Here is an 18,340-nt window from a genome sequence, read left to right as displayed (position 1 = left end):
TGCGACACATGGGCGTTGAAATTGTCGTGATTTCTGCTTCAGTAAATGTTGAACAACTACTTACATACATTAAGTACGGAGTAGAGTAGACACAGTCTGGTACAGAATTACTTCACGTCTGACAATAAGACTACTTGGCAAAACTAACTTTAATCAGCTTTAAATTAAACCCTAAAGAAGCTTATTTTGCAGTTCTATATAAAAGTTTTTTTTCAAATATCGAAGTTGAATTTACATATCTCATTAAGAAAAGTATAGATTACTATATTTACTACTATATTTACTATATTTAATGGTTTGACGAACTTCGACATAGGACAATGCACCTAACTTATTATTTACGATATCAAACATTTGATCCAATTTTCAGAAATTGACTATTTCACATCATCAAATTAAGTTTTCAGATATTTTGGTTCATACTTCATATCAAATTGTTTTTAAGATTTAATTCCCAGAGCTTCTGAATTTATTTACACTTGTAAAGAAAGCAATATACTGTAACCGACACCGATATTGTGTATGCAGCCAGAGTGGGTCATTAAACTAGATAGATACAGATATACATATACATAGACTAGCCTTTGGCTAGCTGGGGGCTTCGCCCTAAGACCCCCGAGTTTGCTCGGCCTACGGCCTCGAATTTCTTATCTATCGGCCTTTGCATCAATAGTGAATTTCGTGAACTTCTGTTCATAGTTCCTGAATCTGCCCATCCCGGGGCTTCGCCCCCACACGCTGTCTTTGCTATGGCCTCGCACCCCTTGAACCCACAATTCTATCGTTTCTTTTCTGTTTCAAATATCTAGAAGATAAGATTTTGTATCCCAAGGAAAACGCCCATTGAAATAACGTGGGAATTTCTTCATCCCCCTTTAGACACCTTAAAAATTAAAAATATGCACTTTTGGCAATTTTCCTGTCGATTAGCCCTGGAAGGCTACAATAATGCCAAATTTCATAATTCTAATCCAGCCGGAAGTGCCTAAATATTTTGGGGTGTAGAAAACGTCCCATATAAATAACATGGGAAAGATTTTTCAGTTCCCCATAAAACCGCTCTACGATTGGAAATTTTTGTTTCCAATGATTCACTTAGGTAACGCTAACGAAAATGTACAAGCATACCGAATTTCAAGTTTGTATTCCAATTCCAAGTATCTAAAAAAAGAGACTATAAGTCCAAAAAAAGGCCCATTTAAATAACATGGGAAAATTCTTTATCCCCTCTTTAGACCCCCTAAAAGTTAATTCGGCAATTTTCCTGTGGGTTTGCCTCGAAAAGCTACAATCATGTCAAATTTAATCAGTGTAGCACTACAGTAAGTGCTCAATAATTTGGGGGTGTAAAAGGTGTTCCATATAAATAACATGGGAAAGATTTTTCAATTCCCTATAAAACCACTCTAAAGTTGGATTTTTTATTTTTTTTATTTTTACTGATTTACTTAGGTAGTGATAACGAAAACGTACAAGCATACCGAATTTCAAGTTTTTATTCCAATTCTAAGTACCTAAAACATGAGATTATAAGTCCAAAAAAAGGCCCATTTAAATAACATGGGGAAATTTTTCATCCCCTCTTTAGACCCCTTAAAATTAAAAATATTCACTTTTGACAATTTTCCTGTGGGTTAGTTCCGGAAGTTACAATCATGCCAAATTTAATCATTGTAGCCCTACAGGAAGCGCTCAATAATTTATGTCAGCTCATGTAGTTTTATATATAGTTAAGATATATAAGTGAATCTTGCTAATAAATTGTCTTTTAAACACCTCCATAAAGGGAAAGATGGAAGGAAAGTGAGGAATAGGAAGAACAAGATAACTGATCAATATTTTAAAAAGTAGAAGAAAATATCGGGAGTTAAAAGAGGAAGCTGAAGATTGAGACACTTGAAAATTTCCAAGCCCGAATCTAAGAAAGAAAAAATAAAACCTCATTAGTTCCAGGACCTTCCAACTGTAATTTTTTTCATTTCTGATCTCGAAGGAAGGGGGGTCCGGACTCCCTCCCCCCTTGGCTACGTGCCTGTATAGAAGCTTGTGGAGGCTTTTGGTTCAGGAGTTATGAGCCATCAAATGTAACGTGTGAACTTCTAATTTTAAAAAAAAAATGAAAAATCAATGAGGGACTGCTATTCGCAAATTTGTATATGTATATATTAAAATTAAGATTATATCCTGCAACATACATGTTTCATTTTATGACACAATTCTGTATTTTAGAGGTAAACTACACTGTTACTTATTTTCAATTGGACATTAGTTATTTTTTTCTTACTTTTAAGAACAGATCTTTCCAGTGATAGGAAATTTACATTTCTACTAGTGCTCGTTTTAAGCTATACAGGTTTTAAAAAATCAAATTCAGCATATGTGGCATGGGAATGCTTCTAATAAATAAGCAAAGTACGCTAGTTCGATTCGAACATCTGAGATACAGAATTAGTTACCTACATGAGTTCACTAACTCTATAACTGATTACTGTTAATAATTTTAAAAAGTAAAACTTCAGGACGCAGTAATGACACTTTAAACTGAAGTCAACATGGTTATTAGTATAATTTACAAAATTTTTACTTTAGAACAATTAATGCTCATTTCTAATTAAATTATTTCAGTTAATTTTGTGCTGATTAATTTTACTTAAAACTAGCATATATTACCCGCTTCGCTGCGTTGAAACAAATAATTTAAATGCACATCGATATTGCTAATTTTCGATCATTTTAATGTATGTCACCCCTCCTCATTCGCAAGAACTATAGATTCAACACTAATCAGTCAGTTTTGACCATATATATATATATATATATATATATATATATATATATATATATATATATATACAGGGTGTCTCAAAAGTCCCTTACCACCACTATTAAAATCCAAATGGATGTACTTTCAGCGAATTTGATGTGATAGGTGAACTTGAGGGTTAGGGGGACAATTTCTGGCGTAGGTTACGCGGACAACCGCCATCTTGAATTTAACTTTTTTATTACAAACGCTACGTGGGTCATGTGATACATGGCCATAGGCTAGAATTTTATCAAAAAACCGAAACTGAAGTCAAAATGCATTTATCTTTATTTGGTAAATAGTTATCCACAATTGAAATTGTGAATTTGACTGCGTTTCTTTGGTGTTGCAGGTTGTGAATCATGCCGTTAACGAGGGACGAACGCATCCAGATCATCAAAATATGGGGCGGGAGGAGTGCCCGCGCAGTGGCTGCCGATTTCAATGCGCGTCATCCACAACGAGCACCTGTATCGCATGTTGCAGTGGCACGGTTATTGACCAAATTCGAGGAAACGGGAACAGTTGCGGATAGACCCCGTAGTGGACGGCCAAAGACAGCCACGGACCAAGAAACAGCTACTGCCGTGCTGGACTCCTTCTCGAAGTCGCCGCAGCGAAGCACACGTCGTTTAGCAATGCAGTGTGCCGTGAGTCACAGTTCAGTGCACAGGGTGCTCCAAGGGTATAAGTGGCATCCATATAAGATGCAATTGCAGCAACATTTGTCGGAGGACGATCCCGATCGTCGCGTCCAGTTTTGCAAGTGGGCTATTGAGCAATTGAGGGTAAATCCGCAGTTCGCTATGCAGGTACTTTTTTCGGATGAAGCCCATTTCTACGTAAATGGTGAGGTCAATAGGCAAAATATGCGCTATTGGTCCCATGACAACTCCGCTTGGACAGATCCCTCGAAAATGACCGGTGCAGGAAAAACTATGGTATGGGCAGGCATATGGGGAACAAAGATCGTCGGTCTGTTTTTCATTCCAGGAACGTTAAATGCAGACCGATACCACGCGTTGTTGCAGGAAAACATAATGCCTTCTCTGATGTCCGTGGATGGTACCTTCCCCAGGATCTTCCAACAAGATGGTGCACCTCCCCATTATGGCATCCAGGTGCGTCAGTTCCTGGATGAACAATTCCCTGGGACTTAGATTGGTCGACGTGAACCAGTGGAATGGCCTGCCCGATCACCAGACTTAACCCCCTTGACTTCTACCCGTTGGGACATGTGAAGGCTATGGTGTATGCTGTGAAAATTCGTGATGTTCGCCATCTGGAACAACGTATCATGGCTGCCTGTGAACAAATGTCCCCAGAAACCTTAATACGTGTCCATAGCAATTGGGAGAAGCGTCTGAACACGTGCATTGCCCAGCACGGACAACACGTTGAGCACATTATGTAATACGAAAGTCACACCTGCAATTGTGGATAACTGTTTACCACATAAAGATAAATGCATTTTGACTTCAGATTCGGTTTTCTGGTTAAATCGTAGCCTATGGTCATGTATCACACGACCCACGTAGCGTTTGTAATAAAAAGTTAAATTCAAGATGGCGGCACCAAGATGGCAGCCGTCCGCGTACCCTACGCCAGAGAGTGTCCCCCTAACCCTCAAGTTCACCTACCACATCAAATTCGCTGAAAGTACATCCATTTGCATTTTAATAGGAGTGGTAAAGGACTTTTGAGACACCCTATATATATAAGTCCCTTACCACCCCTTGTAAAATCCGTGTTCGTGGAAAATAGTGAAGAACAACCATGTAGTAACATAATATGCCGAGGGGGAAGTCGAATTGTGATGGTGACTAAGATGGCGACCATCTTGAATTCACGTGAAGATTTTTAAATGGAAACATAGTCATGCGGCACATCATTTTAGCCTAGAATTTAATCACAAACACAATGGTGGAATGGGTTTGTTGATATTTTAATGTGTTCAAAAGTTACAGCCATTTCAAACTGCTAATTTTACCGTACTGTTTCTGTTGTAGCAGGTGAATAATTATGCCGCTAAGGACAGTAGAGAGGAAGGAGTGCAAGGGCTGTAGCAGCTGAATTCAATGCTAGGCACCCAGATCGGCATCCTGTGTCCCATGTTAGTGTCACCCAACTCTTCCAGAAGTTAATGAATACTGGTTCCATAGCAGATAAACCCAGGTGTGGAAGACCCACGACCGAAACAGATGAAGACACATCAGTAGCAGTGCTGACATCATTTGCTACATCACCACACCGCAGTACCCATCGTCTGTCCATGGAATGTGGTGTCAGCCGTGCATTCATCAGACGTATCTTACAGAAAAGCAAGTGGCATCCGTACAAATTGCAACTTCAACATCATCTATCTGAAGCTGACCCTGATCGTCGTGTGGAATTTTGCGACTGGGCCCTTGCACAATTGCAAACGGATACCACATTCCACACACAAATTTTATTTTCCGATGAGGCCAATTTTTGTCACTGGGGAAGTGAATAAGCAAAACTGTCTCTATTGGTCCCCGACAAATCTTCAGAGGGTTGACCCTTCCAAAATGGTAGGTACAGGCAAATTAATGGTGTGGTGTGGTCTATGGGGCACCAAATTAATTGGTCCATTCATCATTCCTGGTACCCTCACTGCTGAACGGTATTTGGATATGCTGCGAGATCTCATCATCCCTTCCATATTGTCCGAGGACGGCACATTTCCACTCTTTTTCCAGCAGGATGGTGTCCCTCCGCATTACGGATTACGGGTTCGTACCTATCTGGATGAAAAATTTCCTGGACGTTAGATTGGGCGCCGTGGTCCCATTGAATGGCCTGCACAATCACCAGATCTGATGCCCCTGAATTTTTATCTGTGGGGTCATCTGAAGGCAAAGTATACGCCAAAAAGATACGGGATTTGGGACACCTGGAAGAACGCATATTTGCAGCCTGTGCCAATATTTCACCAGAAACTCTTTTGAGGGTCATGGACAATTGGGTTGAACGACTTACCTTCTGCATAACTCGGGATGGGGGCCACGTAGAGCACGTGCTCCGCCATGCGTGACAGGTAAAATTAGCAATTTGAAATGCCTGTAACTTTTGAAAGAATTAAGATATCAACAAACCGATTTCACCATTATGTTTGTCTTTAAATTCTAGCTAAAATGATGTGCCGCATAACCATGTTCCCATTTAAAAATCTTGACGTGAATTCAAGATGACCGCCATCTTGGTCACCATCACAAACCGACTTCCCCCCTCGGCCTACTATGTTACTACATGCTTGTTGTTCACTATTTTCCACGAACACAGATTTTAAAAGGGGTGGTAAGGGGCTTATGGCCCACCCTATAATATATATATATAGTTCCCTCTCCTCCACGTTGCGTGTCCTGGCATCGGAAGTGTCAACGTTCATCTCAGCGACCCAAAAATGTGGACTCACCACTAATAACGGTCATTTTCGATGATTTTAAAATATCTCTTCCTCCCCTCCTCCAAATTGCGGGTTTGAATTTGAATTTAAACGGGGTCAAAAGTATCACTGTTCATCTAAGGGACCCAGAAAACTACAAATTCGGCACTGATAGTGGCCATTGTCGATCATTTTTATATATCTCTTTCTCCCCCTCCCCCAAGTGATGGAGGTGATTTTGTATTTAAACTGGATCGGAAATGTCACTGTTCATCTGAATGATCCCGAAAACTATGGATTAGACACTAATATTGGTCATTTTCAATCATTATTATATATAGGTCCCCCTCTCCCACCTCCGTGCTGCGGCACACGGCATCAGAATCGTCACTGTTAATCTCAGCTACTCCTAAAACTATGGATTCGACACTAATATTAGTCATTTTCGATTACTTTTAAATACTCACCCCCTCCCCTACGTTGTACCCTCCCCCTCCCCAACTATCAGACCCGAACTTGAATTGAAACAGCATCAGAAGTGTCACTGTTTCTCTCATCGACCCCGAAAACTATGGATTCAACACTAATATCGTTTTTTTTTTACATTTTTTAAAAATTTCTCTCCCTCCCCCTCCCCTACGTTGCATCGTCAAAGTGTATAGCCTAAAATAATCCGTACCCCTAAACTCATGTATGTTGAAAATTTGATTGAGATCGGTCGGATGGTTCAAGAGTGATGAAGTCACAAAGGCAGTCATTTTTATTTTGATTTTTTAACATATATATATCTCACCCCTCCCCCTCCCCTACGTTGGCACGTCAAAGTGAAACGATAAAAAACACAGAAGGCCAACCCTCATATATGTTGAAAATTTGATCGAGATTGGTTAAGTGGTTCAAAAGTTATTAGGCTTTATTAGTTTTTTATTTATACGTCTCCCTCTTCTCCTCCAACCCTATCCGAATCTTATGTATCGTGAAAATTTGATTGAGATCGGTCCGACAGTTCAAGAGTTATTAACTTACAAAAATAGTCACTTCCAGTCTTATATAAATTAAATTTTATATATCTCCCCCTCTTTCTCCTTCCCTATGTTTTTCCGTCAAATTTAAGTCATAAAAACGATCCCAGGCCTGAATCTCATCTGTGTTGAAAATTTGATCAAGATTGGTCGAGTGGTTCAGGAGTTATTAAGTTTTATTTATTTTTCTCTACCCCCTCCACCCCTCCCAGCCTCAGATCTACCATCAAAGTGAATAGCCTAAAACCAGTCCAGCCTCGAACCTCATCCATGTTACAAATTTGATCGAGATCGGTCGGGCGGTTTAGGGTATTTAGAGTCACAAACATAGTGATTTTCAATTTTATATATATAGATATATCTCCGCCTCCCCCTCCCCCTCCTCTAGGTTGCACCGTAAAAGTGAAATAACGAAAACATCCCAGGCCCGAACCTTATCTATGATTAAAGTTTGATCAAGATAAGTCTGGTGGCTCAAGAGTTATTAAGTTTAATTTATTTTTATAGATTTATCCCCTCCCCTCCCCCTCCCCTCAGTTCTACAGTTAAAGTGATATGATAAAAATCACCTCAGGTCCGAACCTCATCTATGTAGAAACTTTTTTAAAGATTGGTACGGTTGTTTAGGCGTGATGAAGCCACAAAGACAGTCACTCTTATTTTTACTTTCTTGACATATATCTCTCCCTCCCCCTCCCCTTTATTGCACTGTAAAAGTGAAATGAAAAAAACATCCCAGGCCCGAATCTTATGTATGTTGAAAGTTTGATCGAAATCGGTCGGGTGTTTCAAGAATTATTAAGTTTTATTTATTTTTTCTATGTCCCCCTCCTCCCCTCCCCCTCCCCTAAGATCTACTGTCAAAATGAAATGATAAGAAACTTCCCAGGTTTGAACTTCATATATGTTGAAAATTTGGTTGAGATCGATCGGGTGGTTCAAAAGTAATTAATTCACGAACATAGGCACTTTTATTTTTATATTTCTTGATTTTTGTATATCTCCTACTCCACCCCTCCCCTACGTTGCTCCGTCAAAGTGAAATGATAAAAACATTCCCAGTCCTGAACGTCATCTACATTGAAAACTTGATCAAGGTCGGTCGGGTGGTTCAAGAGTTATTAAGTCGTATTTATTTTTTCTATGTCCCCTCCTCTCCTCCCCTAAGTTATACCGTCAAAGTAAATAGCTAAAAACACTCCCAGGCCCGAACGTTATCTACATTGAAAAGTTGATCGAAATCGGTCGGGCGGTTCAATAGATTAAGAGTCACAAACATAGTCACTTTCAATTTTATAATATAGATTATATACCTAGGTATATACATTACACAATAAAATTTATAAACACGATCCTTTGCAACTGTGACAGAATATTTAAGGCAGTTTATTATGGAACGATGTTGAACAATTGTTTTTCGTTTGGGGTAGATTTTACTCATCTGCATTAAGTAGTAACCACTAAACAAAAATGTTGTTCATCAAATCTCAAACATAAGGGCGTCACTTTTTCTTCGTTTTCTGACAAAATTGAAAAATGGATTTAGCAGGTTTTGCTTCTATACCCCTGAATTGATCGTTGATTGATTTTGAGTTTAATGTCATTTCTGCACCGACTATATGAGACGTAAAACCTGAATCACCTACAGCTTAACAAGGAATCTGGGCCATAAGAGCTCCCATCGAAAATCGAACCGTGGTCTTCCGCAATGAAAGCGCGTATGCTAAATAAGTTACATAGCTACGAGGGAGAGAAATAAATATTTTGCACAGGTATTAGCAACCATTATTGAGATAAAATAAAAGAGGCATTCCGCCTCTTTTATTTCTTATTGATTATACAACCTTATTTGTTGCAATTACATCTCAGTATTAAATTTATTCACTTTCTCTATAGTTTTGGTATTTTTGTGTAAGATTGTCATTTTGCTATACATCGTTACATAGCTCTGAGGTTATGAAGAACAACATTTATCATGAAAGCATTTTTCATTCATTTCTGAAATTTGCATCCGAGATATTGTACTCCAAGTAGTTTGAAACTCATCACACACTTTTGAGAGCGGGCCCTGGCTGTAGCCATGAGGACGCAGAAGAGCCCATGATTCCTCTTACCAGTATTTAGTTTATGATATGGCTCGTTAAGATTTTTCTCCAACTGGAATTATTTCTGGAGGCATAACTACTTTTATACGTTATACATACTTTTAACCAAAACATGTAATTCTAAATGTATTGATTGACTTTTGAAAAAGTTTCGGTTTGTTTAGGTTTCAAGTTGGTTCTTTCTATATGTTTATGAAACTGCCTCCATCTTCCTTTCAGGAAATGTCCTTGGTCAACAGTTTATGTAAGCACGCTAAGTGTCGTGTCAAGCTGTAATATAGGCTATATAGTATTGAAACGGAAGAATTTGATTATTGGTTCAAGTTTTATATTGATTACTTCCTCAGTGTGTTTTTTCTATTTTTTTTTTTTTTTTTTTTTTAATACTTGTTTGGTTCTGTCTGTTCCAGTAGACAGATTTCCCACTATAATTTTAAGATTAGACAGATTTCCTACTATAATGTTAAGATTTGAATGAATATTACAGTAGCAAACATGATTTTGTTGAATATTGTAGATAAACAATGTTAAGAAATAAGTTGTGATGGTTGAAAGAAAGAAAAAAGAAACAGTTACTTCGCTGGAAGACAGTGAATTACCGAAGGTAATGAAGTGGAGCAATAAAACAAGAAAGAAGAAGACATGTCTGTGGAAGGAAAACTAGGCGAAATTGTGAGTGAAAGAGAGAATGGTTTATAGTCGATGCCGTAACAAACCAGTTTTGGAAAATCACGCAGGTGAAATGCTTGCTTTTTGTTTTTCCTTCATGTGATTCAACAATAAGCGAAGACCACAAATCAAGAAGTGCATGGCTGGTTACACTCAGTGGTATAGTACGTACGTACACCGTATGATCAACAAGAGGTTGATGAATCCGTGTGGTCGTCGCTTCGGATTGTCGTAGTGCAATGAGGTTTTTCTTGCACACGTAAAAATCATTGTCTGTGACCCTCTTGTGGACTGCTGGAAGTAGGTGTAGAAGACGTAGTAGGTTGGTGGCTTTTGAACGAACGTGGAGGAGAAAGGCTCTCAGATCTCGTGGCACTCACTTACGTTAAAGTCACACGTGAAGGAACAGAAGACGAAAACAAAAAAAGGATATCTCTGACAGCCAATTAGTTCCATGCCGTGCCTTACTAACGCGTGTTAAGAGAGAAGTTCCCAACCTTTTTCTCTCTCATTTTTCGTTAATCTCGGAGTGGAATTCTAAATTTCTACGTTTTTTTTTTATTTAGAATTTGCCGAATTAAATAACATTAAAATATGAAGACTACTCGTATAGAAATCCGTACTTTGTTTTACGTGTGTGTTAAATGATATATATGTTTTTCTTGTAGTGGTGTGATAACAGTGGTTCCTATGTTATTTTCAAACAGGAAAAGGGAAAGAAAGTTAAGTGTGAAAAAATAACTGAAGTGTGAGGGGCGGAAACCCTGTCACAAGTGATTCTTGTTCTTTTTAACATTTAGTGTAATTTTTTCGTGGTTTATAGTGTTTTGTTTTACCTATATCTTCTGTTTCTCCGGAAATTATTTACTATGTGGTCGTTATATAGGACTATCAAAGGAGGCACACATAGAGGACATCAATGGCGGTAAGTTCAAATAATTTATTTACAAGCAGTGGCGGCGGTTGGACGTTAAAAGTGAGGGGGCAAGACATGATCTGAATATTTGTATATAAATGTTAGTTTTCCTGGTTGTTTCTAACATTTTGTTTGACGAAAGGTTATATAACTAATAGGATACTATATTTTCAGTTAAAATACCGTATATCGTATATAATAGTTTATTAAGTAAATTGAGAAGAACAACGCAAGTAGATACTAGCCCTTTGTACTCTTAAACAACGAAAGTGTAAGAAGAGATTTAATTCCTTGCTCATGAACATCTTAAAATTCTGTCTGGAAAATTGTGTGATCAGATTATTTAATAAATTTGCAAAACAAATAAATAGAAAGGATAATATTAATCATAGTAATGAATAATGATGCTTGTTTTGCAAAAGTTATATTGAAACTGAGGATTAATGAAAAACTTAATATTTAATTCCACACATGCTATTAAATGTATGTTATTACTCTTAGAAAATGAAAGACAGTAAATACTACAAGCATATGCTACGACATTTAAAGAAATATTTGCTTTTGCAACTTCTTGAAATATGTTCGTTGCCATTAGGTGCAGATTTCACTTTCTTGGAACACATCAAAACACAATACTTACAATCCACACTTCAGTTATACAAAATAAACTTAAAACCTAGAATTATGTTCAATTTACTAAATTTTATTGTATATACACTCGTACATCCTTAAACACTTCACTCGTATATTACACTACAAAACAGTGGAAAAGGTAGAAGTTGTTTCTTATCACGCTCTTTTTAATCGATATTCCTTACTTTAGAAAGAAGAAAAGACATTTTAGGAACTGTCAATTTTTGTGCAATTAAAGAATAACTTGTGAAATAGGCCCTACTTTTTGCATAATGTTCTTTCGATTAGCTTCAAAGCGGCTCACTAACATATCGAGCCCTTGTAAGAAGAAATGAAAGTATGCTGAAATTGTGCTCCAATAGGTTATTTTTTGGGGTTATTTTCTGTGGCGATTAAAACGCAATTACTGTAGCTTTCTTTACTCCACGGGAAGACAACCAATACGTATTCACGCAACAGCAAATATTATATGGCAGCATTTTTTCCTATTAATCAGTAACACATACAAAATCGTTACATTTCCAAATGAAACTATATACATTAATTGGTTACTTAAAAAAAGTGCGGGGGCAACTGCCCCCCTTTGCCCCCCCTAATCGCCGCCCATGTTTACAAGTATCATTAAATACAATAGTTGAATTCATATAACACAATTAAGCTAACGTAAGACGAACGTTGGTGTACGTATCAAATTATATAGTAGTATTAAAAAAATATTCCTAGATGAGGCCAGTGGAGTGATAAGGCCTCGCAGACCTTGCGGTGTGGAGAGGCTCCCGAATTTTAGACCCCATTCAAGTTATGAAGCTAGATTAGCATAGTTGTTTTTCTTTTGAGTTTAACGTCCCATGATCACCGAGGCTAAGGGAGACGGTGATGATGAGATGGGTGATAAGGGTGAAAGGGGAGATAATGAGTGAACCCCGACTACCTGACTGGAAACCTACTTGAAAACCTACTTGACTGGAAATGGGATCGAACCAAGAATCTCACACGCCAAAGGTGAGCGGTCTACCGCTTAGCCACCGTAGCCTTCGTTTAGCATAGAGATCTGCTGGGAATCTCAAAGTCAGTTTCGCCGCCACTGGATGAGACATATATCAATTGACAGATCTCATCGAGTGAACAAAACGACATACTTGAAGTTAAATCCACATGTATAGGTTTCGAGAAAATCAACGAAAAGCACTGTTTAAAGCATTCGAAAAGACATTCGTTGCCAACAGAAGCATGTTCAAAAACACGCCACCTATTAAGGTTAAATTGATACTATTTTCGCCTTTTGTGCGAGCGGTTCCGGGTCCGATTTCGGACACGGTCGGAAAAGTGTAACAATGTTTTCAAGCCAGTCATCCTGAGTGAGGCTTTTCCTGGGTTTTCCTCATTCACATTAGGCAAATGTTGGGATTGTACCTAACATAATGGTCGTAAGCCGTTTCCTTCCTTCCCATTCCTTTCTTCCTCTACAATTCCTGGGATAATTTAATTGCCGAGGGACGCCATCCGTCATATGTGTGACAGGCTACCTGGGCATAGATGCCGAAAGCCCAGAAATCTAATCCCTGATCCTGATCCTGAATTGATAATAATATATGCTAGTGCTGATCCAAAACTTTAACATTTGTCTGAGAAACCTGAAATAAATTTCTGGATTAACCTCAATCAAATGGCGCCAGAGGCCCGGGTTTAATTATCAGTTTGGGCTAATGGAGTTCGGATCCCACGAGAAGCTCTAAGCCCGTGATGACGCTAGAGGAAGACAAGGAGGCAGCCACTATTATTCTCGAGTTACAAAAAAATAAAAACAAAAAGAAAGAAGCTGCACTTCTAAAAAATGTCTCTGCCGTAACTTGGTCCCTCGCCCTGAAATTAAATTTGGCATCATCACTGGTAGGTCCATGTGTCATTTAGCCTCGCTGCTGAAAAGGGCTAACTAACTAACTTCAATCAAATGGCCGTTCCTCAATTGGGTGCTCACTTAGGGGACATTAAACACAATATACTGTCCTCAATGAGGCTCGCGCTTACTAATCTCAATGGCTCACGTTTGCCAAGAAAGTCTGTGGCTTGTTATCCACTTGTATTGGGCTCGCACTCAATTATTGAGATAGAGGCTGATTTAGCGCAAGACCCGAGTTTGCGAATTTCGACATCTTTTACAATAATCTTTTAATTTAGAATACTTTTGGCGAGAAACCAAATTACGTAACACGTACGTAACACATGATTTTAACTATTACATAAGACATAATTTTGAACAAAATTGATGTTTCAAACAAAAGTGATGTTTTACAGCAAACAGCCGCGACACCCTGACAATATAGCTGTTGTTTCAGGTTAACCAACTTTACACGCGCCGTCGAAAGTTATCACTAACAATGATTCACAAGACACGCGATTTATTTTGTGTGCTATTCCCGAAAAACAGTGTAAATATTTTAGTAAAATTTATTCATTTTATATTCTTTATTAAATAGACTTTTTAGAGGTCGCCATGAAAAGGAGTTCAATCGAATATTTACCTGTTTGCCTGGCGGGCTAGTTCACCTCTAGATGTTCGTGAGAAGGTTATGACTCAAAGTTTATCATTGGAATTTTTGGGAACCGAGAGAAAATTAGTTGATACTAATAAGAAACTTTTTTTAAGAAAAAAATGTATAAAATGGTGTACAAGTACAATACCTTTTGATCAAAGCCTTATCCATTTTCGGGGGGCGGGATATGGAAGGTTACGTGGGTGGATTTAGGAGATGGGTTATGAACTAAAGGAAAGATAGGCATTCCTATATGTTTTGTAAATAACACTGTAAAGTTATAATAAACACAATATTATGCAGTCTACAAAGTACTGTTGATAACATACGCACGTATAAGGCCGCCGATCCTGGGCGGGCCGGAGGGACAAGGGGCCCCCAACGCTCATTTTGTCCCCAGCATTGTATCTATGAATGTATAATATTTGGCATAATTTGAATTCAATTTGTATTAATATCCTCATATATGCCTTCTGCATCTGAATGCCCCCACTTCCCCCCAAAGTTACAGAGAAATCGGCGGCCTTGCGTACCTATGACATTAATTTTGATTGTAGGTAGGTGTAGAGTTTCGTTATCCCCTAGCGTTACTGCATACTAACCAATGAAATGCATGTTCAAATATCTTCACTATTGTTCATTATTATTATTATTATTATTATTATTATTATTATTATTATTATTATTATTATTATTATTATTATTATTATTATTATTATTATTATTATTATTTAAAATTAAGTATTTCGGATTGTTTTCATTTAGTAGTATGAAATAAGAAATCAATTACTTTCATATCACAGTTCCACGGTTGCACATCGCGTGCAGAAATATCTACAGTATATTTATATTGTATATCTGAATATTTTTTTGGTAAAAAGAGAAAATAGAAAAAGAAAAGAAAAGAAATTTACTTCTGATTAAATCTTTGCATGAAGTTCCGTTGTTTCCGTTTCTGATCCTACTCTGCAGAGCATACAGGCTAATATTTTGATATTTATGTACAGTGAAACCTGTCTTCAGCGGAATCGAGCGGGACTCGCAAAAATTTCCGTTAAAGACAGGTTTCTGCTTAATGGAGATAGACCTTTCCGTTAAAATATATATATATATGCTTATAACGGACATAATGAGAAAATATATTGATGTACCCATGTACGCAACTTGTTCAATTACAGTACTTTCTCCTTCTACGGATTAATACCCCCCCCCCAAAAAAAAAACTTAAAATAAACACAAAATATGCTGTGCACACTTTCCTTCATTTTTCCCAATAGTCAAGCAGGATTTTTTGCATACATTGCTACTACTTGGCTGCGGTATACTTCAGGACACAGAAAAGCTTTCTCTGGAATTTTGAAAGTCCTCTGAACTCTTTCTTCTTTGTTTTCACGACACGTGATGGAGATATATAACTTCTGCTTTACCTCAATTCCTTTTTTCCAGAACTTTGTTTTGTCAGTTTTCTTCTCATCTTTGTTGGCTGTCGCTAGTTGCTACACAAGCGGAACAGAAGTACGCCTACAAAGAAGACTAACAGCTGACATGCTACGTAGGACTAGCGAAAAATTGTGGGAGCTGAATATGAGTAGTGATTGACGAAGGTCAACACTGCCCATAAAGATTTAACAAAAGAACGAAGTATTTATCGCAGACAGTGTATGTTTACCCTCTCACAGGATGTTTAAAAATTTTCTAAACGATGTAGTCTGAAACTCAGAATTTTCCGTTAAAGGTTTATTTTGCTTTCCGTTGTCCGCATAACACAGTTTCCGCTTAATGAAGGGACTTTTACATGTCTTTTACTCCAAAATCCATGGGACCATGAAATATTTCCCTTTAAGACAGTTTTCCGTTTAATAAAGGGTCCGTTGAAGGCAGGTTTTACTGTATTTGAAATCTTAAGAAAGCTTCATCGTGGCTATAGGGTTGGCATAGCTGCTTTCGCAGCAGGATACCAGGGTTCAATTCCCAGTGGGGACTCCTATGGTTCGGAACCTACGTTCAGTTGTAGGTTTACATCTTATATAGCATTGATGGTGAAAAAGAACTGAAACTGGAAATTATCCAATTTAGATCAATTTTAGTTCGTTACGATTAATGAAAGAAATCTTGATTGCTCAGAGCATTGAGGTATATGCAAAATATTGAGTGAAAGCTGAATGAGAAGAAAGAACAAACCTCGTCTTTAGATAGATCCTATTATATCTAATATTGGATTAGTATTCGATGTCGTTTATTCTGTAAGGTACAATTTAGGGAGTATAAACCTTTAAATACCTTCACTGCGTGCTTTATTATAGTGTATGATAGAATATTCGAAATCATAAATTTAAGTACGCTTCATACTATGAATGGTTCAAATAGTAATTATGATATTACAATTTCCAATATTAATGTAGTAAATTCTATTCATTATTCCATTTAGATAAAATGAAACTCGTACTCTTTCGTGAGTTTCACGCTTTGTATTTACTCCACATACTAAAACAAAAGAAACAAACAAATTAATTCCTAAGAAGTAGTGCGGGAAAGAAAAGAAACTCGTACAAATTTGCAAAGAATGGATAAAAGGTGTTCAAGTGAATTTGATCGTGTGGGAACATGACTGTTATATTTAGTACGAATACGAAAAGAAAATTAATTAGAAAACACGTTCTTCTGTGTGGTAAGCGCACCTAAAATTAAGTTCTAATACAAACTACTTTCATTTTATTCTACATAATTAGCCTCCAATTTTGCTTTTAATCGAATACTTCCTTTTCATTTTTACTTAATTTTTAATATTTTTAATAATTACAAAACTAGCAGAAATATCCGTTCTCCGTTCGGGAAAACTAAGTGTATGAATAATATTTGTAAGATATATATAGAAAATTATCCTGGTTTGAAGATGCCTGTTTGCGCAAGTTCGATTTCATTGTAGTTACGTAAACGGCACACAATTGCTCGTAACTAACATTTCACAATGCCAAGACCGAGTTAAATCGTTTTCTTGCATCGAAGCGGTGAGTTCACCCCAAATTCATGCAAATCATTAGGTAAAATCTTTAGTCGGTTTCCTGCAATTTGCATTCCATTTTCTTCTAGAGGCTTCCAGATATGTGTTTTGTCAAAGTTGAGTATTTAAATCGCTTTCTTCAACCCGAAATCGTAAGATTTTCTTCGTTTCGACGAAATTGTTACTTCCAAAATGAATATTCCACTTTGTTCGTAAACATATTTTCCTAGTCTCAGAATTTAGCCAAATCGATGTCAAAATATATTGTATACAAATATCACGGTTATCCGTAGTCCAGAGTCTGAGAAAAACAAGGAGAAAGGAAGTCTTGAACTTAACATAGTAACTTTATGTCCTGCAGAATAAAGCTAACGGGATGATAAAGAATATTAATGGAAGGAGAATGTGAAAAGAAGCGGGAGACCTTCGTAAAACTACGGACATCATGTTGTTCTTCACTTAAGATCAAGTCACGGTCAAGAGGCGAACGCTTTACTACCAGACTCTCCAAGATATTAATAGTTCTAAAACTTTATAATCATACTTTCTCAATATAGCCCTATCAATTAAAAATACATAGCAATTTTGAAATTCTGGACAAAAATCCATTTGACGTCCCTATATAAATATCCCTCATTTTACTGCATCCACTTTAAATTAGTAAATATGGGAAACATTGTAGAAATGTTGCACAATGACATTTCAGTAGTTAGGAGAAAATTAGGATGAATTTCATATTACGTCCTCATTTTGTGTTCCACTACATATTCGGAACAACTTCTGTTTCTCGTATGGTAACACATAGATCTAGTCGGTTATCATTACATTCTCACTCAATTGATGATGGATTGTTAATGTCCCTATTTCATATAATTTTGGACTCCTTAATTTCAATCTTTCCGCTGACCGCTGGACCCGATTGGATCTCATAATTCCGCTGTCTGCGCTCTTCTGAGTTTCGAAGTACTTTTCTTCTGGTTGTTCACATAAGTATTAAATATTAATCATACATTTCTGCAACATCTCTATTTGCTAACAATTTTCAACCGCATTTACTCTCTATCTCAGAATTAGTTCGCTTCGTTGGTGTCGTGACTAACATGTGGAATATTGTGCACTGAGTACCGGGTTTGATTCTCGGTGGGAGAGCAATCAAGTCCACTACAGTGGTTCAGTCCTTCCTTTACAACTGTAGATCTCGTTGTAGCGAGGCTACTGACAAAGAACATAAATACAAATCTATCGATC

At 37.4% G+C, this 18,340-nt stretch overlaps 1 protein-coding gene across 5 annotated transcripts in view; it reads left to right on the top strand.

Annotated features, from left to right (window-relative positions):
• exp (expansion) overlaps positions 1-18,340 on the top strand; it is an 857,631-nt gene that overhangs the window by 163,548 nt on the left and 675,743 nt on the right. The window contains exon 1 of one of the 5 annotated variants that reach the window (XM_081755449.1): positions 10,684-10,933. The exons of the other annotated variants lie outside the window; for them this stretch is intronic. Within the exon in view, the coding sequence (XP_081611575.1) occupies positions 10,878-10,933 (56 nt within the window). The 5' untranslated portion in view covers positions 10,684-10,877. Of the gene's footprint in view, positions 1-10,683; positions 10,934-18,340 lie in introns of those variants that run through there. 5 annotated transcript variants of the gene reach the window in all.

Source organism: Thermobia domestica, chromosome 4 (genome assembly GCF_964235325.1).
Source record: "Thermobia domestica chromosome 4, izTheDome1.hap1.1, whole genome shotgun sequence".
NCBI classification, from domain to species: Eukaryota; Metazoa; Arthropoda; class Insecta; order Zygentoma; family Lepismatidae; genus Thermobia; species Thermobia domestica.
The sequence above is the reverse complement of the archived record's forward strand: the minus strand, read 5'-3'. Positions and strand labels throughout refer to the sequence as shown.